Source organism: Magnolia sinica, chromosome 1 (genome assembly GCF_029962835.1).
Source record: "Magnolia sinica isolate HGM2019 chromosome 1, MsV1, whole genome shotgun sequence".
Lineage (NCBI taxonomy): Eukaryota > Viridiplantae > Streptophyta > Magnoliopsida > Magnoliales > Magnoliaceae > Magnolia > Magnolia sinica.
Window position 1 is genome coordinate 111,031,611 of NC_080573.1, and position 24,064 is coordinate 111,055,674.

At 40.0% G+C, this 24,064-nt stretch overlaps 1 protein-coding gene across 1 annotated transcript in view; it reads left to right on the forward strand.

The window, feature by feature from the left end:
• Positions 1 to 19,854, forward strand: part of LOC131253969 (DEAD-box ATP-dependent RNA helicase 39) — a 34,083-nt gene extending 14,229 nt beyond the window's left edge. Inside the window, exons 5-9 of the mRNA XM_058255048.1 lie at positions 1,718 to 1,858; positions 4,021 to 4,163; positions 8,086 to 8,215; positions 8,330 to 8,378; positions 19,260 to 19,854. Of these exons, the coding sequence (XP_058111031.1) occupies positions 1,718 to 1,858; positions 4,021 to 4,163; positions 8,086 to 8,215; positions 8,330 to 8,378; positions 19,260 to 19,756 (960 nt within the window). The 3' untranslated portion in view covers positions 19,757 to 19,854. The remainder of the gene's footprint in view (positions 1 to 1,717; positions 1,859 to 4,020; positions 4,164 to 8,085; positions 8,216 to 8,329; positions 8,379 to 19,259) is intronic.
• The last annotated feature ends 4,210 nt before the right edge of the window (positions 19,855 to 24,064 follow it).

Genomic DNA, 24,064 nt, shown 5'->3' on the forward strand with positions numbered 1-24,064 from the left:
TACTGGTATACATGGGCTTATTATTGGTGGGCCATCATATTGTAATGGTTATCTACTCGCTACTCAGTGTCTTGCAGATATGATCTAAGTGGGATCAATATGCATAGTTTCTAGACTATGTGGGACAGTGTTGAGCAATGAGGATGCCATGTGAGCAGATCACAAATGTTGCAAATATGCAAATTTTGAGATGGATGTGTGGAAATACCAGGAAGGATTTAATCATGAATGAGGACATCTTCCTTCAATTTTGTTTCGTTTGGTTTTGTTTCTTTTCTTTTCTTTTCTTTTTTAAGTATCCTAAGAGTAGCTCTAGTAGGGAGATATGATGTGGGGAGCCAATTGAGATGGTTCTGCAAACATGTGCTATGAAAGCCAAAGATGGCCATGATAAGGCGGAGAACTTTGTTGACAGCTAAGGACCTGAAAGGACTAGGCCTGAGATGCTGAGTAGGGTATGAAGGCTTGTATACTTACAGAGTATAGAACCTTAGATGGCAGATGATGTGAAATAGGAGGATCCACAAACCCAACCCAGATAGCTGGGATAAGGCTATGATGATGCGTAGTTGTGGTCAGTGTTTTAAATATTGACGATATCGACCGATATATTTCATATCCCACCTGTGCGATACGAAACACACAAGTAGTGGGATATATCCCCCATGTTCGATCTGGTGAGCATTTTTTTTTTTTTCCGATCATTTTTTCTATAAATCATGTTAAATCAGTGTCAAATTGTTACAAATCCATGATTTTTCATGTTTTGTATGAAAAATCATGAATTGGGAGCTTCAATTTCGAGATTTGGAGGAGAAGGACAGAGTTGCAGAAAATTGAAAAACAATCAAAATCAAACATGCATGTAACTTAATCTAGTGATTCTTCTTTTACTTTTGAATGTATTGCCTATGTTTCCACATGTCTTCTTACGCTTATAAATTATATGAATAGACTTTTGATTTACTTGTATCAATTCAGTTAGACAACGCATAGATTAGGACCCCATACAAAGAAAACCTATCATGTGTACTTGTTTTTTGTAATGTTTTGATTTGAAAGTGTATATTGATGTCTTTTTTAACAATCATTGAAATTTCATTGAAAAAATCGACCAATTTCCAATGTTTCCTCTTGCTTCCAACAATAGCAATACATTACGTGATACAACCGATATATCCCATGTGATAACCGATACGTATCCGTATCCCAAGGGTGCGATACGTAACGCGATACCGATATTTCGAACACTGGTTATGGTTGCTTTTTTTTTTTTCCTTCAAAATTTAACATTTATTGCAAATATGCATTTGCTTCCAGATTATTCTCCTGATATCCATTGGCTTTGAGATTATTATTGACCTGCGCGCGTGGGCGCGTGTGTGGGTGGGTGGTTGGGTGACTGTGGGTGGTTGTACACACCCAATTCTGTATGCAGTCCTTATATTTCTCTTTGTACCATATGCAATCCTTGCACTGGTGTTCTATTTACAAGCGGGAGGATGTTAATAACTTTCCTTTTTCACTTTTATTTTAAGAATCTTCGTATTAACAGGGTAATCAGCAGTATCTTTATGTTTGCTTTGGTGTATATGTTGAGAGGGGGAAAAAGCTGAAATATCCTTTGATAACCAAAACATTGTGCACATGCTTTAATTCGTATCATTATGCTTTTACATCTTTCTGGTTTTAGACTCGAATTCTCCATGTGCTGCAGGCAGTGCAAAAGTTGGTTGATGAGGAATTTCAAGGAATAATCCACTTGCGCACATCAACACTGCATAAGAAGATTGCATCTGCTCGACATGATTTTATCAAACTTTCTGGCACTGAAAACAAGCTGGAGTCACTGCTTCAGGTCAGTGTATAGCCATTCAATGGTCTTATGATTTGATCTGCTTGTACATGCCAACACTAGCTGAACATTATGCTTGCATTTGTGCAACATATATTAAAGTTGAGGAGGGCACCTCTTGAAAGCCGATTTGTTGAGAGTATTGTTATGGTGTGGACTCATAGATGCTCTGCCCATGCTACAGAATTCCTTACAATCAAATTACACAGACACTTTAGTTTTTGCAACTTGCCTATGCTAAGAAGTGACGTAGGCTACATGCATTGGACAACCAGTGTGTACGTGGCTAAATTCATGATACTCAGACAAGGCTGAGTGATCATTTTGCGTGCATTCACTTACTAATTAATGGCTAATGTAAAGTCAACCTACCATATGTTTCATGATGGTAGTAAATAGTAGCACAACACGAGAAATGCGTTGTTTGTTTATGTACGTTAACATTCTATGTACTTCTGATTTTATCAATTAATCTTTTGCATGCAATCATGTCCAACATCTATGATGACTTTGTGCACCCTTGTAGGGAATTGCTCGTACTTGTACTAGTTGTAACCAGTGTTCAAAATATAAGTATCGTGTTACATATCGCATCCTTGGGATACAGATACGTATCGGTTATCGTACATGATATATCGTTTATATCGGGTAATTTATCGCACTTTTTGGGAAACATGAGGAAACGTTGGGAAAATAGTTGAATTTTTCAATGAAACTTTAGAGATTGTTAAAAAAGACCACAATACACAATCATAACATCTAAAAAAAGTGCACATAATAGGTTTCATTTATATAGGGTCTTAAGACATGTGTTGTCTGACCGAACTAATGCAACTATATTCAAATTGAATGCATAGCATTTAAAGTGTATGCGATGATCATTTCATCAAGCACTCCTAAATACTTTGAAATTAGTCTCAATTGACAGCTGGTTGAAGGGAAATTTTGGGAATTTTAAAAAAAATAATTTTTAATTAAAACTTATTTTTATTTTTTTAAAAATGACAAGGACTTAACAAATCAGTAGATCAGTGCTCATACATGCTTGATTTCATCTTTGGTGTGCAACATTGCAAGCAATTTGAGAGAAATTAGGGAAATTTTGATTTTGATTTTTTTCTAATTTTCCCCAATTCGGACCACCTACAATCAAATTTCAAAATTAAGGTGCCTGTGATAATCATTTCATCAAATACTAGTAAATACTTCAAAATTAGTCTCAATTGACTGCTGGTTGAAGGAAAATTTTGAAAAAATCATGGAGAACATGAAGAACCAATGGATATTGAAATCAAAGCTCCAACTCCATAATTTTTCATGCAAAACATGAAGAACTAATGGATATGTAATCATTTGACACTGATTTAACATAATTTCAACAAGAAAGGGGATTGGAAATTGAAAATGCTCACCAAATCGAACATGTAGGATATATCGGCATTGCTTATGTGTTTCGTATTGCACATATGGGATACAAGATATATCGTGGGATATATTGGCCGATATCGTCGATATTTAAAACAGTGGTTGTAACCAAACAAGGGGAAATAACGATGTGAATTGTCTCCTACCTTGCGAGGATGAACTTGGTCCCGGCAATGTGTTTTATCCACACCGTCCATCCATTTTGACAGATCATTTTAGGGCATGTGCCAAAATTGAGGTAGATTCAAGGCTCAAGTGGACCACACAATGGGGATTGAATGCCCACCAATAAAAACTTCTTGGGAGTTACAGAAGTTTTGATCAAGCTGATATTTGTGTTTTCCCTTCATCCGGGTCCATGTGACCTTATGAACAGTTTGGATGGCAAATAAAATCACTGTAGGCCCTAGGAAGGTTTCAACGGTGGGCATCATTATCAACGCTACGTCCTGTGGCGTGGTCCAATTGAGCCTTGAATCTGCCTCATTTTTGGGCTCATGCCGTAAAATGATCCGTCAAAATGGATGGATAGCATGGATAAAACACACATCATGGTGGGGCCCGCAAAGCCCCTGCCTAGATTGAGTCCGTCCCGACCCGGGCAGGACGCAATCTACGTCCGGAAAATGAAGTAATAACTAATGTATTTTCTGCTTTTAATTGCTTTTATCATGCTGTGGTGATCAGATATGTTTCTACCTTATGTATTATATTCCCCTAATGGGATAGTGTCTTGATAGGTTCTTGAGCCAAGTTTGTCAAAGGGAAACCGGGTGATGGTCTTTTGTAATACTCTGAACTCTAGTCGTGCTGTGGATCACTTTCTCACAGAAAATCAAATTTTTACTGTTAATTACCATGGGGAGGTACCAGCAGAACAAAGGTGTAATCTCTCTCTCTCTCTCTCTCTCTCTCTCTCTCTCTCTCTCTCCTTTTTTATGAATGCTGTTTTTCAAGTATTAAAATGGGAATGACTATCTGCAGATAGTGCTACCCACAAAAATAGGCTTATGAAGTGGATTCCACATTTAGGTGACATGGAGGATTTGGTGTCATACTCCCCAGCAATTCATACATGTGTGCATTGAGAACCTGTTATTTATTTTGGTTCTTTGTTGGTGCCTTCTATAGTTTTAGTTCATATTGTGATTGTCTTTTGGTTATTTATCAAAGGCAGTCTGCTTTTACACAATTAGCTGTGTATTATTATTATCATTGTTATTTTGGCATGCCAATCTCATCTTCTCTTACTTTTGCATCAATCAGGTCTTAAAATACGCCCTCCAGCAAAACTTTCTGGTCACTTTTGCCATTCCTCCCTGTCATTAACGCAATGATGCTAAACAACACCTTCTCTTCACTATGGATCGAGGAGTTATGCCCAATGCTTCCCATTTGTCAGTACTGGTGACTGACTGGAATTGATCAGCCTTCTTGTTGGTGAGATCATTAACACCTGACTGCACGGCAGATCATGGGAAGTGCCAGATGCCTCAACATTCGGGTGACTGAGCAGTCTCCGAGTGGGATTGGAGTTTTTTCTCGCATTGTTACTGATTTTTGGGAGGTAATCTGATCAGTGCTTGGGAGAAAGAGACGATGAGGGAAAGCAAAGATTTCATGCACAATGATATAGGAAAACTGGCTGTCGATGACAGTGTTGCAAATATATGGGGGAGAGTTTCTCGAGTGCATACCCTCAGGCAAAAATGACCAAAAGAAAATCTTGGGATAACATGAAAGTAGTGCCTGATGCTATGGCAATGAGAAAGGAGAAAGGGTTTGAGAAAGGCTTAGAGGGTTCGAGAATTGGCAGACAAGGAAGATGGAGATCGTCTTGCCGCATTTAAAAGGTGGTTCACCAAGCATGTTGTTGGACACTAAGAAATAGGGTGGATATATTAATGATGGTGGGTTTAGATATCAATTCCCTTTAAAAAAATGTTGCAATATACTTACATCAGTAACAAAATAGTAAAATATTAAATCCATAGTGGTGTCCTTATACCATGAGATTTTGGGGCTAACACCTAGGCATCCTTGCCCAACACCCGTATCTGCATGGGAGTAGCATAGGTAGCTTTGTGGGACGCATCTGGACATGATGGCATCACAAACATGCCACTATTAAATTTTAAGGTCAAAGCATGTAAGATTCAGTTATAATGTGAGAAAGGCTTCTTGGGATGTGATTTGCAGTGAATGTAAGAAGCATGGTTTGTGATGTGGACATCAGAGCACCATTCAGGGTCTACTAGAGGAGGAGGAGATCATCACTAGTTTCCCTTTGGATGGATGACCACTACTTGGGCCCGAGTAGCCTGTTTTGAAGACCACACGCATTTGATGCATCTTCGAAGACCCTACACTAGGAAGATGCATGTGGGCTGCATTTTTTAGGAGTCTGGACCGTTGGATTGAGTGCACACATCGATCGGACCGTTGGATCACGCACGATGGGCCTTTAGACCACTCTTGATCGCGGACTACCTCGTTAGCCACGAATAGTTTAAGATAGTTTAGATTTATTTGTTTTAAGTAGTTTTTGTCACTATTTTATGTTTTACTTGAGATATGAATATTTTTTTTAATGAGAATTCTTTCTTGAGAGATTTTTTGTAAAAGTCTTTTTTCGAAAAAAGAACTTTGTGTTTTCTCTTTTTCATGTGATTTGGAGAATACTCCATGTGATTTTGAGCTTGGGTGTGGTGTGATTGCATTCCCCATTCAACGGAGGTATGGGGCTTCACATCCATCATCTTCATTTTCTCTTCATTTCTATCCACAAAGAGGTCTTTTCTCAAAAACTTCATCTTTCTTCTTCCCTTCCCATCCAAAACCATCCTAATCATATTTTTCTTCAACTTTTCATCATCCGATTTCAACCCAAATTGAACCCAACCATTGAGGACCCCAAAACCTTAACCCTAACCCTAACCCTAGATTCCCTACTTCCCAATTTTTTTCAAAATCTTCCGAACCCTAGAATCCCAATTTCCCTAATTAACCTAAAACCCAAATCCTCCAACCTCTCAAATCCTTAATTCTCCTCAAGTAAGGCCCAAGCCCCAAAATACCTAAGCCAATTGAACCGTTTAAACCCTATTTTCACCTTTTCCCCAAATTCGTTTAACCCTAGGTTAGCCTACATTCTAATCGAGCAAACCGTAGGTAGTAATAGTCATTCTCTTTGAAATAGACTTATTCTTATGCTATTTGGGTGTTCTTACATCCATTAGATCTTAATTTCTAGTATTCAATGATCATGCATGGCGTAGTTTCTTGATTGTGGCTTAGACCATTCATAGTTTTTTGTTGGATTCTTGAGATATTTGATGATTTTGGTGTATTTGTGATTTTGATTGTTTAATTTAATTTGCTGATTGATCTCACTTCACCGTTATCCACATGCATGCATCCTGCATCAGTTTGCTTGCCACATTAAGGTGTGAATGTATGCTTGTTGGGTTGTTTTGGCTTATGGAAGATGATATCTTCTTGCTGACCAATGCTTGATGGTACGCTATTCTGTTGTGTATGTTATTTCTCTTAGAAATTTGCAGCCTGCATGCATTTACTCATGGTTGGATGTGCAGAAATCCTAGAATTTGTTTGTTTCCATGAACTTTAAAACTAACTCTAGTGGAGAAAATGTGCCTTGCACCCATTGTTTAAATTATCTCTGATATTATCGAAATATCTCTGATATTATCGTTATCTCTAGCTTGGTGATACTGATAACAATGGTAGCGATACCAATAACACCGGTAGTATTAGAAATTCCAGGCATCAGCAATGTACTAAGTATCGCCAATGTATCTATATTTCCAATATTTTCAATTGTGTAAATTCTAGGCATCGCTTGTATTGCCAATGTATCGATATCGCCAATATTTTCGACTGTGTAAATTCTAGGTGATGCCGTGACACTTGTATCACAATTTTTTTATGAGCACATTATTTCGTGCATTTTTCTATTTGTCGTTGCTAATATTGATAATATCTCAATATTATCAATATCGTAACATGCGCGATATCAAGACTAGATTCTTTCATTTCCTTTTCAGTTGTTAATGATTTCTTGGCAAAATGTCGTGAGTTGTCAATATTCTGCAATACCGATGGATTGTTGGATGGATGATTGGATAGTTGGATGGGATCGATGGGATGGTTAGACTGTTTCTTATGACGACACATGCTTTTAAGCCTTCATTAAATGAAAACTTATTATGTATACATTCTTTTTTCAAAATTTTATTCTTAAATATGAAAATATGTGTATTTTAGCATCTCTTGAAGTTTCACTGAAAATTCTACTAATTTTCCCATGTTTTCCCGCATTTCCTGTTATTAGCGGTATTGATATTGTTTCCATATCCCTAGCCAACAAAACTTGTAGCAATACTGATACTTCAAACGCCACCACATATTTAAAAAATTTATTCTTAAATATGCAAATATGTGTATTTTAGCATCTCTTGAAGTTTCACTGAAAATTCTACTATTTTTCCCATGTTTTCCCGCATTTCCTGTTATTAGCGGTATCGATATTGTTTCCATATCCCTAGCCAATGAAACTCGTAGCGATACCGATACTTCGAACACCACCTAGGTTTGAGAAGGGCCTACATCATTCCCTGCCTAGCCTCTCTCTAATGTCCTATTCAGTGCTTCAATGAGTTCGATTGCATAAAAGTGAAGAACATGTTGGTGAAGATGATAGCAAAGTGATTGTATATTGGATGCTAACTGTTAATTTGATTTTTTCATCTTGCTGATATATCGAGAATTGTTTCTCATTCTAGGGTTGAAAATCTCAAAAAGTTTAAGAGTGAAGATGGTGACTGCCCCACATTGGTTTGCACAGACTTGGCTGCTCGAGGACTGGACTTGGATGTTGATCATGTTATCATGTTTGACTTTCCATTGAACTCTGTAAGTTTTTTGCAAGAAGTTCGTTGAAGTTTCTAATTATACATCTGAATTATCTCCTTTTTCTTCTTCTGCTATGGATGAAAGAATAAAATCTATTGTTTCTATGTGATTTAGATTGACTACCTCCACCGCACTGGAAGAACAGCTCGTATGGGAGCGAAAGGTCCGTAACTAGCCTTTTGTTTGGTTCGTGTGAAATGCACTCATACATACATGCTTCTATGCACCATGGATTTCTGCATAATCTGATCGATTTGGTATCGTCCTGGTCATGTCGGTTTCAGTCCGCAACAAAACGATTCACCAGACCAATACAGGACTGAAACCAACCAATAAGGGTTCAAAACAGACGAGTCAGGGCAAGTTGTGCTGTTTTTGGTCCCCAGGTGAGTTGCGCTCCAAAAACCGCTATTTAAATCCTTGCCATGCACCCCTGTGTCCTAGACACCATACCCACTTAAGATCTTCCAAATATAACACTTATTGCAAATATCGAATGATCTTGCAGATTAATGAATAATGAAGCATGTTCCAGACTCTAATGTGCATATGCGGTATGCCACAAAGTTTTACATTGTGGTGACTTGTAATCAGGCAGCTGCTTTCACTGGTATTTATTGGAATAGTCTTACAGAAAGATCTGCACTTCCTGATCCTGATTCCTAAAAATCCTTTCAAAATGGAGTTGCCTCTAAGAATTTTGTAAGACAAAGGGTGGTTAGAAACCCATGATCTACGTTTTATTGCTTTTCTTTTTAAACGAGACAATTTTGCAAAGTGACTCCGATTCGCTCTTGAACCGAGAGACTTTGCATAAGGACCACAGTGATAGGGAAGGTGTTACTCACCCTTCCCTACTGTGAAGAACATGATCTCTGCTAGTGCTTAGAAATGAAATTTGCAAGTGGAGATTTCAGCCTGGTGAGTGTACGTAACCATAGAGAAGAAAATGAATGAGAGAAGAAGGGGAATAAAAATAAAGGGTGGAAAATGTGATGCTGCTGTCACAAAAGCTCCATCTTCTTTAGATGATTATGATCTTTATTGGAGGGCCATCTATGCCAAATTTCTAAAAATTCAAGAAAGAAACTAAGTATAATAGGAGGTTAGTAAATTTCCTTTTCTAGGAGGTTCAGAAGTTGTTTGCTCGTACTTTGGCACAACTGGCTGATGAGAATGATCCACCAAAATGTAGGCACATTCAATGTAAGCAAGAGAACCACAAACAAAGTAGAAGAAACGATCTAGATCTTTTATTCCATTCAAAGATATCTTAAGACTACTCATGTAAGGCCAAGGTGTTCCAAAACGGTAACGGTGGCCGTAACGGCCACCACTGTTACCGTTATGATACGGGCCGTAACAGCCATTATGGCCCCCATATTGGCTGTTACGGCCCTTTTTTTATTTTTTGAAAAAACTGTTACATGATTGTTATGAGGCCGTTACGGCTATTTTGACCCCGTAACGCGTAACGGTTATGACCGTTACTGTTACGTAATGGCTAACGGTCGTTACGTAACCGATTTTGAATACCTTGTAAGGCTCTTAAACAGCTTCTTAGACATACAAAGAAGGTAGGTTCATAATGTCATTGATAACCAATGACTTATTGCAAAAAATGGAAAAGTAATAAAGAGATGACTAAGGGATAAGAATGCATTTAAGAAGATTTGATTGATTGATTATTGCATAGCTAGCCGATTGATTTTGCTAGCTACTTATCTAAATAGGGGGCTTGGGCCTCCTTTATTCATGGGCTAGTTGTGGGGCCTGGCCTTGGCCCATGGATCTTGGGCCTAGTTTATCATACTTCTTAGCCTCTTACGAAGGGGAGTTTTCCTTAGCCTCCCAAACTAGAGCCATGTTTCCTTTTCTTCCAATTTCCTATGGTGAATTGTTCTGATTTTTATTTTTTATTTTTTATTTCTTTATTTTTTTATTTTTTTTTATGATTTTTGAAAGGGGTAAAAGGGCTTTTGGAAGGGAAAAATATTTTAACTATGTGATGGAAATTTAACCATCTTACTAAGTTTTGCACTGTGTAGAACGTAGCTTGTTGTTCTTTTCCTTTGTCTTTTCTTGGGGCTCTTTCTTGTTGGGCCCTTCCCTTGTAGGCTTTTGCATTCCTTTTTTTTTTTTTTTGAAGAAAATCATTTCATTTAACAATAAAAAAGAAAAAAGAAAAGAGGATGAAAATTTATGATCAAGACCACTATCTTGTGTGAGGGGTGTCTCCATTTATAGCGTTAAAGATGGATGACAAGGGGATTATGCCATTTAAAGGCTTTCTTTGAAGGGTAGAATGGGTTCTAGATAGATGACAACTGGCATGGTGTGGGTTGTTGATGCAAAGACAAGAAGGTAAAGTATGGGGGTAGATAGTGTTTACACCCATTTTTTGGCGCCTTGATGTGGACCAATGAAAGGCCACCACATGTTAACACTACGAGGGTTAGTGCTGGCAGAAATCCTACTCACACTCGAGAGTATCTTTGCTTGATCTTACTTTGGCGCTATGCATTCTGTTATTAATGTGCAGGTACAAACCCTTACACGTGCCTTTAGGAGAACAAATCAGCTAATGCCACTTGGCCACGACTAACGTGTCAATTAATAAGGTAGCATACCCATCACATTTATAAAAGACCCACTGAGAGAATGGATCTTATCACATATCTAGCTATGATACACTTGGTGAAGCCATCTCTCACAGTCCTTCCAAAATGGGAGATCTTCCAAGACACATTCAAAGAGTTCGTACGTTCGAGAAGTTTCCGAATATCGAGAGATCGGACTAGTATCTAAGCAAATCTGGTTATGGTTTGGACCCAAATCAGGAGAAAATGGACAACGGCTAGATCGGGTCCCAAGCCATACACTGATCGGAATACAAGGAATGGGAGAGCTTGAGGACCCGATCATGTGGCCATGGTTCAATTGGAATCAAGAAAATGGGAGAACTAGATGGAAGATTCGATTTGACCCTTCTTTGATAAGAGATTGATATCATGCGGATCATGTCCATTTATCCTCTCCAGCACTCCAAACCATCACGTTGTGGATATGGTTAAATGCAAGTGGTTATTTGATTTGGACCATCCAACCCCTTGAGCAGAAGAGACAGAGTCCGATCAAATGAGTGACCATGATCGATTTCAGGTCGAGAATTAGCCCTTGAGGTTCCCCAGATTGATCTCGAATCCAATTAGTGGGCCATGAAGATCTCCATGAAGGGATCAACTATAAGAAGAAGATCCTAGAAAGCCAGTGGTTTCGGATCCGTCCATGATAATTTCTTATACGGAAAGCGCGTTGTAAACGCGAAGGATTCAAGATCAGTAAGGAAACCTAGCGAGCTTTTTGCTGTCTCGACAAGCTATAAAAGGAGAATATGAAGAAGAGCTCGAGGCCCTATGCTAAACACATCTATCTACTTTTCAATTTATCTTTCTTAGGTGGCTCCCACTACAATATCATAGGAGGAGGTTAAATGTCCACAACCTTAAGTTGTTGGATCGTGATCAACTGAGTTTCGATTAAGGTGATCATACCAATCTAGTCACATCCTACCGACCATTCGCCTTGATCGTCTGTTTCGATAGATGAATCAGGTATTTATCTCTCGTTTATTTTATTTGTTTGGTTGTTTGATACTTTGTCGATTATAATGGGCCATACATTCAAACATTAATAAAATCAACATTGTTTAGTCATCTTTTGTTTATCCGTTCATCCCTATTCATTTGAGAAATATCAAGCTAAAGTACTGTTGAAAGAACAAGTCCTTAAGTCCATTAACACAAGGCAAAAAGAATCCATTTGGAAGGGCTAACCCCTACCTTTTCACAAATCGCCTGATCAATAATCACAATCGGTGGTTGAGAGGATAGTTGGATCATCGTGTCCAGTCTCTAATCAGTTTTTGACTCAACGCGAGGGGCATCGGCGGTTCAATCAAACATTGAGCCGAGTAGACTTTGGCATGTTTGCACATCATACACACACACAGGCATGAAATCCGAATATAGGCCCTTGATAACACTTGTGGCCTCGTGTTTGATTGAATTGACACAAGAAATAGAATAAATTTAGGCTTTCTAGGAGGTTTCCTATGAGTTTTGATAGAATTAAATAAGTTCTGACAAATGGCATGATCCTATTGGTTCTACTAGCAACATGCTCAATTGGGGCAATTATGTAGCAGTATGGATGATTATGATCTATCTAGGTTGTATTTGGTCAAATAGTTAAAATTTGGTCAAAGAATTTATACAAAAAAAGTAATTTGGTTTGGGTTTTTATCTCTGGGCTGTAGTTGGAAATTGTCACATTGTTTCATACATGGGTTGTCTCTTTTCTTGATTGCGCATGTTTTAGAGTTCGATCGAAGCTCAACACTCTTGCATTAAAAAATGGGTGTTTTTATTTATTTTATTTTTTTATTTGTTAGAAAGTTGACTTACTAGGGCTAACTAATGGTTTTGGTTTGGGTTAAAATTCAAATTGGTTTGGGAGATATGGGGTTTAGAGTGTTGCGATTTTTTAGGACGGAATCATAGAAGCTTTTGGAAAATCATATTTTAATCATTAAGGATCAATCCCCATCTAAATATTAACAAATTTACCTTTAAAAAAAAAAATACAAAGTTCTAAAATCTAATATTGACAGGTTAGATCATACCTTAATGTCACGAGATTCTTGATGTAGGAGATCAATGTCATTCATTTACAAATCAAAGTCTCTCATTGATCTATCCCTAATTAAAGAATAGAAACAAACCCATCAATTTTTTGCACTATAGGGCTGCAGAGATGAAGGGAATAGAGAAGAGATGGAGTACTCTCTCTTCTCTCTTTCTTTCTTCTCTCCCCATGCATGCGGATGTCACCAGGGGGAGGGAGAGAGGCATGACATTTTAGGGCTGGTCCATCTATTCATAGGGGGAGCTCTAGGGCTTGTGTTGCACATATTATGGTGCTTTGCTACCCTACGGACTATGGTAATGCCCTACAACATCAAAGGGCTGTCATTTGCTTAATCCACAATTCCACAAACAAATAGACCGTGCCTTTACATTTTTCTGCGGCAACCAATTCAGGCCTCAAAACCCAATGGAAGGCTCAAAATTGGACATTAAAAGATCAGACCATCAAATTTCCATCAAGCTTCATAAAAGCAAATCTATGTTGAAAATAAGCAATCCAATGTTCAAAACCTCCATAAAACCTGTTGAAAGCATATGATGGTGCTTTCCAACTATTTTGAGCTTTGATGGAGCATCCAAAGGATTAGATCTAGTTATTAAGCTTAGTCTTGGGTGGCAAGTGGATTCTTTTCTGAACTAGATTGGGTCTCAATTGAATCTTAACATGAGAACTAATGATACTTATGTGTCAGCCACTAATGTAGCATCAAAAGGTGTATCAAAGCCCTTGAAGAACCTTTCAAAATAAATACATAAATAAATAAAATAAATTACAAATACAAATAAAATAAAATATCAAAGCCCTTGAAGTCCCTTTGGAATTTTGGGTTTGAGGAAAAGTCAAAGTTCGTGAATGATCAAGTCGATTCAATTCAAGCATGTTCAATACTCTTTGCTAGGTGTTGATGCAATCCCTCCAACACATATTCAATCGGACCTATATCTAGACCTCGATAAACAAATGAACATCTGTACTCTATGTGAGTAGGGTGTCGGCAATTGAATGCCCAATTGTGGAGATTAATCCAGCCTAGCTCATCATAGATTCAAATCACAAAGGATGGCTATAAGCAAATTACTGGTTGCCTAGAGCTATTAGGAGCCTAGGATGGTCATGGGAAATTTTGGGTACTTAAAGATATGGAACATCAACTCTCCAATAACCTACCTAGGCCATTATGTCCATTGCATTTTTTCCCCAAGGCACAAAAGAGATGCATAGGGAATCCCTGTAACCCATTAATTTTTCTAAGTTTCCCATCGCAACTAATAACAAAGCACATAGAAAAGTGGATCACTTATGGCCTTGTTCAATTAATCATAGAGGTCACTAATGACCAAGTTCCAATCAACAAAACTATCAGACGAGTCAAATTGGCTTTATAGGGCACATAACACCAACATGGAGGATAGGCCTTTTTTTTGGAAATGTCAGCCCTGATTGTTTGTCTTTTGGCAATTTGATTAAATCTCGATGCTTAGAGATTCGATTGGGTCAATTTTAGGCTTGTTAGAAAGCTAACTTGATAATCTAAATAGTGATATAAGAGTTTTTGAAAAGTTGTTAGTGGAGGTTGAGGGTATGAGGATCCGTCGATGTAAGTACAGAAATGGAGAACTCTCTAGGGCATGGAAATGGCATTTCTCTGTCCCAAAGGTTTTTGAAAATAGAAAGCCTCTGAAGGGTGGAAATGGGCTTTCCACACCCTAGAGGTTTTGGTGTGGGTCTCACTCTGGGTGGTACTAGGTAAGTTGGGTCACACACTACTACAACTATTAGATTGTACACCCAAGTGCAGGTAGCGAAGTAGTAAAGTACTTGGTGAATCCGAGGTTGATCCATAGGGACCGAGAATAAAAACACTAAGTAGAACGAAGAGAAGGAAGTTGATTTTCGCTTTAGCGAATTAAAGTGCTTAAAACAATAATAAGATAAACCTAAGACTTCAAAAATCCCTTTTTAATCAATCCATAATGCTTGATTCATTGATTCAACCTTATAACTCAATTGGAATCAAATAATGATTTGTCCCAATTGGAAGATGAACAATTAATTCAATTTATAATTTCCAACAAAGATGTAAATCTCAAATGATTGATATAAGCATGAAGAACTAAGCAATTGATCACAGGGAATTTCAAGCATCGAATATACTTGTAGTTAACAATAGATCAAAGGATTTTACAGATCAACGACTTTCACCAAACTAATAATCAATTAAAATTCATCATTCAAATCTCTATTATTGAATCAAAACAAACCAAACATTAAGAATTTGTCAAAAGGTTCACCCCTTAGCCTTATCTAAGAGATTAGCCAACCATTGTGCTAATTAGAACTAATCTCAAAGAAGAAAACATTAAAAACCTAAACTAGAAGATGAAGAGGTAGAAGAACAATGAAGAAGAAGAAGATTTCGCCTTTGCTTTCTCTCTTGGTCCTTATTATTATGCCCTAATTGTGCTTAGATGCGGATTATATAGTATTCCGCTTGGATTATAAACAAAAACCCGCACTTACGCAAATCCGTGCGTCCGTTCGGTCGACTGAACTGGACCTTCGGTTAACCGAAAACTATACAGCGTTCGTCGGTTGACTGGAACATACCTCGGTTGACCAAAGTCTTCACAGCATGCTTTGTTTGATCGAGAAAGATAGTTGCATGAGATTAAAGGTATTCGATTAACAATATTCACTATGGAAAGTGACCGATTCTTTTGATCTTCAAAACTTGATTTCTCCAAGACTTCAACATACTTGATCTTTATCTCCTTTGGGCTTTTAAACTTCATGAGTGGCTCGGATCATCTTAGACTTCTAACAGTCTTTTGCACAATGAAAATTCATTGAATGAGGGCCAATATATCATTGATATGCATAGAGCTGTACAAGAGACGAGTTAGCTCGGTCAGCTTGGTCAGCTCGCTTGACTTAACTTGAAAAAGTTGGACTTACCTCGGCTCGAAATTGGATTCAGATCGAGTCGAGTTGGTTTTTGGAGCTCGAAAAAAATTTCGAGCAGAGTTTAAGCTTGCTCGAGCTCGACTCGGATCGAACCTCAACTCGGATCAAATCGGGTCGGTGACTCGGTTATTTTGATATTGATGTTGCTCGCCAAGTGTTTGATGGAATGACTCAACGAAGTGTTGTTTCGGGTGCATACATTCTTCGTGGGATCGGCTAGTAGCGAAGAAGGAATGGATACAAAATAAATCATCACACACAAAAAAAAATCTTTACATTATAAGACTGCCCTCATATCTTGATTTTGATGTTGCTCGCCGAGTGTTTGATGAAATACCTTTTAAGTGCTGTTAATGTTTTGCATTCTGTGAGAAATTGAAGATGCATTCTATGTGTTTGAGAAAATGTCGCATAGGCTCGAACTCGGCTCGAATCGGCCCGAGCTGCCGACCAAACTGAGCCGAGTTTGAGTTGGGGTTAGCTGCTGGCTGAGCCAAGCTGAGCTATGCCAAGCTCGACTCGGTTCGACTTGTGTATAGCTCTAGATATGCATGAGAAAAGAATGTGAAATTGAGGATAATCATGCACAATTAGGCAATTATCACACACCTTGTGTTTAGTTTAGGGTGTTGTTTGAGGCCTTAGTGTGGTTTTGAGCAAGTGGATTTTGATGTTAATCTAGTCGAGTTCTTGTAAGTTTGGGGCTGCCATAAATTGGATTTTTGGGGCTAAGGTGCCTAAAATGATTTCCATGCCATCAATTTTGTAGAATTTAAGAAATAAGGATAGAACTCCCTAAAATAGTCCCTTATTCCAATTTGATGTTATCGAGGCAACCTACCTAGGATGGGATGTCTACACAATTCATCCAACATTTGTGAAGCATTCATGCAAGCCAGTCCAAACCAAAAAATTATGGAACCATTGAGGATCATGAACAGGCCGAATCACACTTATTAGATGATCTTAACAGGTGTTATTGGAATGACAGATAGGTGAATTATCTTTTTTACCTATTGTCGGTTCACATGGATGTGTAGCGGAGCTTTATCAAACTTTTATGGTATGGAATGGTTGATGCCAAAGTTCATTTCTGAGTTCTTCGAGTCATGGAATTGTGGGGTCTGGAAATTTGGGGGGATCCTGTGGAGATTGTCAATTGCTATTGTGTTGTGGATATTTTGGAAAGAATGGATCCATAGGCACTTTAACAATGTAGCAGAATCCTTAAATGATGTCGTCCACATGGCCAAAATAAGCCTGATCGTGTGGTTGCTTTTTTGAAGGCTTTTACGGATGTTAAAAGGGTTACGGATATTAAAAGTAGAGCTGTACACGAGTCGAGCTTGGCACAGCTCGGCTCGGCCAGTGGCTAACCCCAGCTCGAACTCGGTTCGGTTTGGTCCTTGAACCTATCTGGCTAGCTTGGCTCGGTTTGGTCAGCAGCTCGGGCTAGTTCGAGTCAAGTTCAAGCCTATGCGACATTTTCTCAAACACAGAATGCATCTTCAATTTCTCACTAAATGCAAAACAGTAACAACTCTTTACAAGTATTTTATCAAACACTCAGTGAGCAAAATCAAAATCAAGATATGAGGGCAATTTTATAATGTAACGTTTTTTTTTAGTGATTTGTTTTGTATCCATTCCTTCCTCGCCACCAGCTGACCCCATGTAGAATGTATGCACCCTGAAACAACACTTCGTTGAGTCATTTCATCAAACACTCGACGAGCAGCATCAATATCAAAATAACCGAGTCACTGAGCTGATTCGATTCGAGTTGATTCGAGTTGAGGTTCGATCCGAGTCGAGTCGAGCTCGAACTCGGCTCGAAATTTTTTGGAGCTCCAAAAACCAGCTTGACTCGGTCCGAATCCAATTTTGAGCCAAGGTGAGTCGAGCTTTTCCGAGTCGAGTCGAGCGAGCTGACCGAGCTAACTCGACTCGCGTACAGCTCTAATTAAAAGGGATAGGCTTTGATAAGGGTTTCGCAGTTGTATTTTGAGTTCTATAGGTGGATGAACCCTCATCATCCCTCTTTTGCTTGATGTTGCAGCTCTCTTTCCTTCTCAATAAATTTCGTTTCCTATAAGTGCCTGTTTGGATTTGTTGAAACACAAATTGAATTGAGGAAACGTTGTTTCTGCAGAAACATGCTTTTTCAAGTTTGTTTTTTGTTAATTTCTGTTTCCTCCCCATTTCCTGAAATTGCCTTATTTTCTTTTCCTCGCCCTCACTTAGAAATGGCGTTCCCTGAAATTTTGGCAAAAAGAGAGAATGGCCTTTGGTCTCCAATGAAACTGTACACCACCTGTTACAGGAGCAGTGTGAAGTGCTTGAACTCTGTGGGCCCACCGTGATGCTTTCGTGACATCGACTCTGTCCATCAGTTGTGACACCTCATGCTAGAACCCAAGTCCAATAATTAGGCAGATTCAAAACTCAGATGGGTCACATTGTAGGGAACTGTGTGGATGGGGGGTGCCCACCATAAAAGGCTTTTTGGGGGTCCCATCGTGTTGTTTATATGGCATCCTATCTATTCATCAGATGAGCCAAACTAAGATTAAGTGGAGTGGCACCCCAAAATTCAGCCTCATCCAAGAAACAATACAAGACAAACCACACGAATCTAGAGTTTGTAGGTGCGATTTTATATTCTGTGATGTGGTACTGTGACCTAGCCCAGTTTAGGATCAAGATAATTTTTGTTATGTACGTTGAATATGAGGTTTTTGCACTTGATTGTAATCAACCTGTGTAATAATCTATTACATTGCACCTGTGGGAGTTTTGTGCTCTCATTGGCTCATTGCTGGTCCCAAGCCAGATAGAGGGTTGCATCTAGTCGGCAGCTGGCTTCAAACTTGTGCCATAACTTCCAACATCAATCCAAACAATATTGACCTATGCTCTAACTGGATTTATGGCCCTTGATTGAGTGGAATGGTGGAAAAAAATTCATGTAGTCAACCCCAATTAGCTGGGATAAGGCTTAGATGATGATGATGATGCTTATGTTGTTGTTGAATATGAGCTTTATCAACTAATGAACCGATTGTATTTCACATACGCATCATATTGGGGAATGGTGGGGCTTCCATTTTGAATGTGCAGTTGATCCTTGCCCACTGCAGCAGACGGAACACTACATCCTTCATAACCATTATAACATACAGGAGAGGCTCGTTCTAATAGATTGCTATTGCCGTTTTCTTTCCATTTGAAATAGTAACTTGTGAACTCTTGTTATGGAGTTATCATCTCCAATCAAAGTGTCCGTACTATCAAGCTGTTTGCAATTGCCATGAACATGTTAGCGACTTGTTAGCCATTCTCTCTGAAGACTAACAACTCCCCGTCACAGGCAAAGTGACAAGCCTCGTTGCCAAGAAAGATCTGGCTTTGGCCACCCGAATCGAGGAGGCCATGAGGAAGAACGAAAGCCTGGAATTGCTGACGGCAGATAATGTCAGATGGGAAGTGGCCAAGACTCGAATGAATGATCACAAGGGAAAGAAACCAAATCTAGTGAAAGTTTCAAATCAGAAAACCAAGGGTAAAAGTGTGCCGACAAAGTCATCCAAATCCAGCGGGAAGGCAGTTCAAACATCAGCCCGTAAAACTTCAGTAGTAACCAAGACGGGGAAAGCATCCGCACCGTCCAGAACAAGGAAAGCAGTCACAGTTTCAAAGCCATTGAAGTCTTCGGCAAGTAGCTCAAGGAAAGAATCTATGAATGGGAAGAAGCGAACAGAAAGTAGAAAATCAAATGCTGTGAAGTCTACCCCATCAAAGCTCAACATTGTTGGATTTAGAGGACGCAGTTCATCTATGAAGAAACAATCGTCGCGGCTCAGCTAATGTGAGTAGAATTTTGAGATGTTTTCTGCCTCTTTAACCCATGTAAATGCTCTCATGCACTTGGTTGTGTTTCAGTTGAAAGAATGTTTTATTTCTTCTGTAGTGTTTGCCTTTGTTTCTGCATTTTTTGTGGAACAGTCACACATGCATGGCTTTCACACATAATCTCATACCACTCTCTCTATGATGAGATATGTGACTATGGGCTTGCAAGGGATGGGGTTTTTCGCTCGGCGCAGCAACCATACAGGTGGGGTTTATCATATCTTGTGACCATATTGTGGATAGGTCATGTTCAATGATTCTAATCTTCTTGGCTAGCGTTTTCACCTGAATGGATCTCTCTCTCTCTCTCTCTCTCTCTCTCTCTCTCAGGCCAAGCATGATTGGATAATCGTAACCATACAAATACGAAAAAAGATGACAAGGTAAAAATGGTATTATTGTGGCTTTTCTAGGCCCTTATTTGAGTGGTCTTGATTATCTCGACAGGGTGGATCCCTCCAATGGTCCAAAGGCGGGCCACTTCGGTTTCACATGAATTCAAACCCTTCCTGGCTCTCAAATATGATATCAAAAGGTTTATACTACCATCAATAAAGGGTGCGATGCCCACTTTTCATCCCTATCTTTGGGCCTTGAGTTTGGACAGATTGGGACCGTTAGATTGGTTATGTGAACTATTGGACGGAAGGAGCTCTGTTGGTGGGGATTCCAAAAAGTCATTCGGATATTAAAATCCTAACCCTTGTATTAGTGGCCTTAAAATGGACGGTTAGGAAGAAGATCATGATGATTGCAGGAAGAGTATACAGCAAAGCAAAGGTCCGTATTTGACCAGAAAAAAAGAGTAAATATTGGATGGCTACGAGCTTCCGATCTTGGGTTCTTTTTGGGGGGTTGCCCCATCTACGGTTTAGCCCATCATACCAATAGTCTGGATCGTCGATCCGTGAGCCCCACTTGTCCAAACTCAACTCAACACTATCCTCAGTCGAGGATCATATAACTCCTCGTTCTTCCAATGCATAAAATACCCCCTCTCCCGTACAACTGCCAAGGCGGACCGTTGGCTTTTACGGTCCACCTAGTGTTGAATCTCTCTACACTGCTGGACCGAGTTAGGGCTGACCCGACTAGATCCGGTTTTGAAATAGGCCTGACCCGTACTCGACTCGACTCGGTACCAAGTCCAGCATGCCAGAATCAATCCAAATCCGGGTGGACTAATCCGGACTGAATCCGACCTGGTAAAAAGTATTGAGTCGATTTGAGTTGGTATATATATATGGAGAGAGAGAGAGAGAGAGAGAGAGAGAGAGAGAGAGGTGATGGTGGTGGGTGGTTGACGGGCTTGGAAGAGGAGGATGAGGAAAGAAGAGAGTTTGGGATCGGGTCGGGGTGGGGTTGAGTATAGGGTTAGAAATACTCAAAATTAAAGGTTTTTTATTTTTATTTTATTTTTATTTTTTATAATTATATATATACCCGAATCCAAGTTGAGTCGGTCTCGAATCGAGTCGAGTTTGATCAGATTGAGTTTCGGGTCGAGTTATTGGGTAACTCAAACTCAACTTGGTTTGAGTTCAGATAGGGCGAAACTTACTCAGTTTGGACTAACTCACCCATTCGGTTCGGATCAAGTCGGGTCCAAATGAGTCGAACAAGTCGAGTTAGTCGAGTTGATTCGTCCGGTGAGTTGGGCATCGAGTCGAGTTGGACCGAGTTAGGGATGACTCGACTTGATCCGACTCGAGATCGAGTCCAGCATGCCTGACTAGATTCAAGTTTGGTCTGGCCTGGATTGATCCGGACCGAGTCCGATCCAGTCAGAAGCATCGAGTCGGATTGAGAGATGAGGAAGGGAGGGAGTGAAGATGAGAGAGAGGAGGAGGAGGAGGGTGATGGTGGTGGGTGGTTGCCGAGCTTGGAAGAGGAAGAGGAGGAAGATGAGGGAGGGAGGGAGGGAGTGGAGATGAGGAGGAGGTGGATGGTGGTGGGTGGTTGTCGGGCTTGGAAGAGGAGGAGGATGAGGGAGGGAGTAGAGAGGAGAGAGTGGAGGAGGAGGAGGGGGGTAATGGTGATGGGTGGTTGCCGGGCTTGGAAGAGGAGAAGGATGAGGGAGGGAGTGGAGAGGAGAGGGAGGAGGAGGGTGAGGATGAAGGTGGTGGGTGGTTGTTGGGCTTGGAAGAGGAGGATGAGGGACGAAGAGAAAGAGTTTGGAATCGGGTTGGGGTAGGGTGTGGCAGGTTAGGTTAGAGAGTCGGGTCGACTTACCGGGTAACTCGAACTCAGCTCAATTTGACTTCGGATTGGGCTTGGACCGACTCACTCATTCGGTTTGGGTGAGTCGGATCTGAACGAGTCTGACAAGTCAGAGTTGGCCGGATCGAGTGGGATCGCGCCCCGCTCTGCCCAGCTCTATCTTTCTCACAGGACCGGAGTGGTCTTCAACATTGTAGGTAGTGACTACAATACCCTAGCTCTACGAGGCCCACGTTGCTCTAAATTCAAAATCCACTCCGTCGATCTGATGAGTCTTCTCATTTTCACCGTACAGACAAAAAAGATCATTCGGTTCCAAAATTCAGGTGGTCCAAATCACGCGGAGTAATGTAAAATCACGCCTGAAACCCTAAGTCCATGCGACGTGGGCTGGCTGCTTTTTGTTGCTTCCCTTCTTCTAGGTGAGACGCACCGGGCGAATGGATTGGATGAATATAAACACCATGCCTGATCCACACACCAACCACATCTGTTCCTTGTGGTGTGGTCCACTTGAGTTGTGTATGGCGCTGATCCCATGGACTAAACACCAAGGACGCACCTTCTGGACGGCGTGGATGTCACACGTATGACAGTGGGCCCGACGGGGCTCGAGTGTTGTATCCGCGTGTGCACAATCTCAGCGATCACTCCCCGACCTTTCCAATGAATGTCAACCATTAATCATATTTTCTCTTAACCGTCCGTTTGAAGGCCACTTTCGGAAAGCTATGATCTTCCATTTTAGGTGAATTTTCATGTGGGCTGTCAGTATTAGGCCCGACAGGATGGGACGCGGATTGGGCACTACCCCCACCAGTACATAGCTAGAGACGGACGGTCCTGTCGGGGTCTCTGTGGTGCCCACCGAGATATATGTATTTTATCCTAGCCGTCCATTCATTTTCAAAGATCATTTTAGAATATGATACTAAAAAAGAAGCATATAGAAGACTCTAGTGTACCACACCACAGGAAACAGTGGGAATTCAACGGCTACCGCTGAAAACCTCTCGAGGACCACAGAAGTTTTGGATCAAGCTGAAATTTATGTTTTTCCAAAACAAGGTCAGGTTGGATGGCAAATAAACATCACAGTGGGCCCTAGGAAGGTTTCAACGGTGCGGATCATTGTCACCCCTGCTTCCGGTGGTGTGGTCCACTGGAGCGTTCGATCTGCCTCCGTTTTGGGCTCCTGCGCTAAAATGATCTGTCAAATGAACGGAGCCCCTGACAGGACCCTATCGTACTAGGATACAGACGGCTCTAATCATTTCCATAGAAATACCGTGAGTTTTTGATCGAGATATATATATAGATATATATATATATATATATATATATATATATATATATATATATATATATATATATATATATGCTCACACACAACTAGTTGGACCGTTCAACTAGCTGTCGGAATTAAATGCTGATTAACGTTAATAAATGATGCGTATGGAAAAGTTAATTAAAGAGGGAGAAGAGTTGCTGGCTTGAGATGGCCCCACCATAATGTTAATGTAAAATCCACCCCATCCATTAGATAAATTACCCCATGTTACATCCACGGCATGAAAATCATATCCATATATGGTTCAAGTAGACCACACCATTGAAAATAATGTGCAGGGAAGCTAACCTTCAAAACTGTTTCCTTTGGCATGGTCCACTCGAATAATGTATGGCCCTGCATTTTAGGCATTAGGCCTAGAATTTGGTGTGGCATATAATGGATGGAATGGATTTTACATGCTCATCACTTTGAGACCGGTAACAATCAAGGGTGGACGTCTCTCTCAATTGTTTCCATTCGTATGGCCCACTTGAATCACATATCAGTCTGATTTTTTTACTCTGAGCCCTTATATAGATTTACACACCCAATGATCGGAGTGGATCTAACGATAAACACCACGATGGACCCAGTACAAAATATAGGGTGTGCATTGCTTTGACGGTTATTTTTCTTAAATGTGGGACCTTACCGAGAAGGTTGGGACTGGATCCGTGTTACCCTGATTACAAATGCTTTCCAGACTCTAG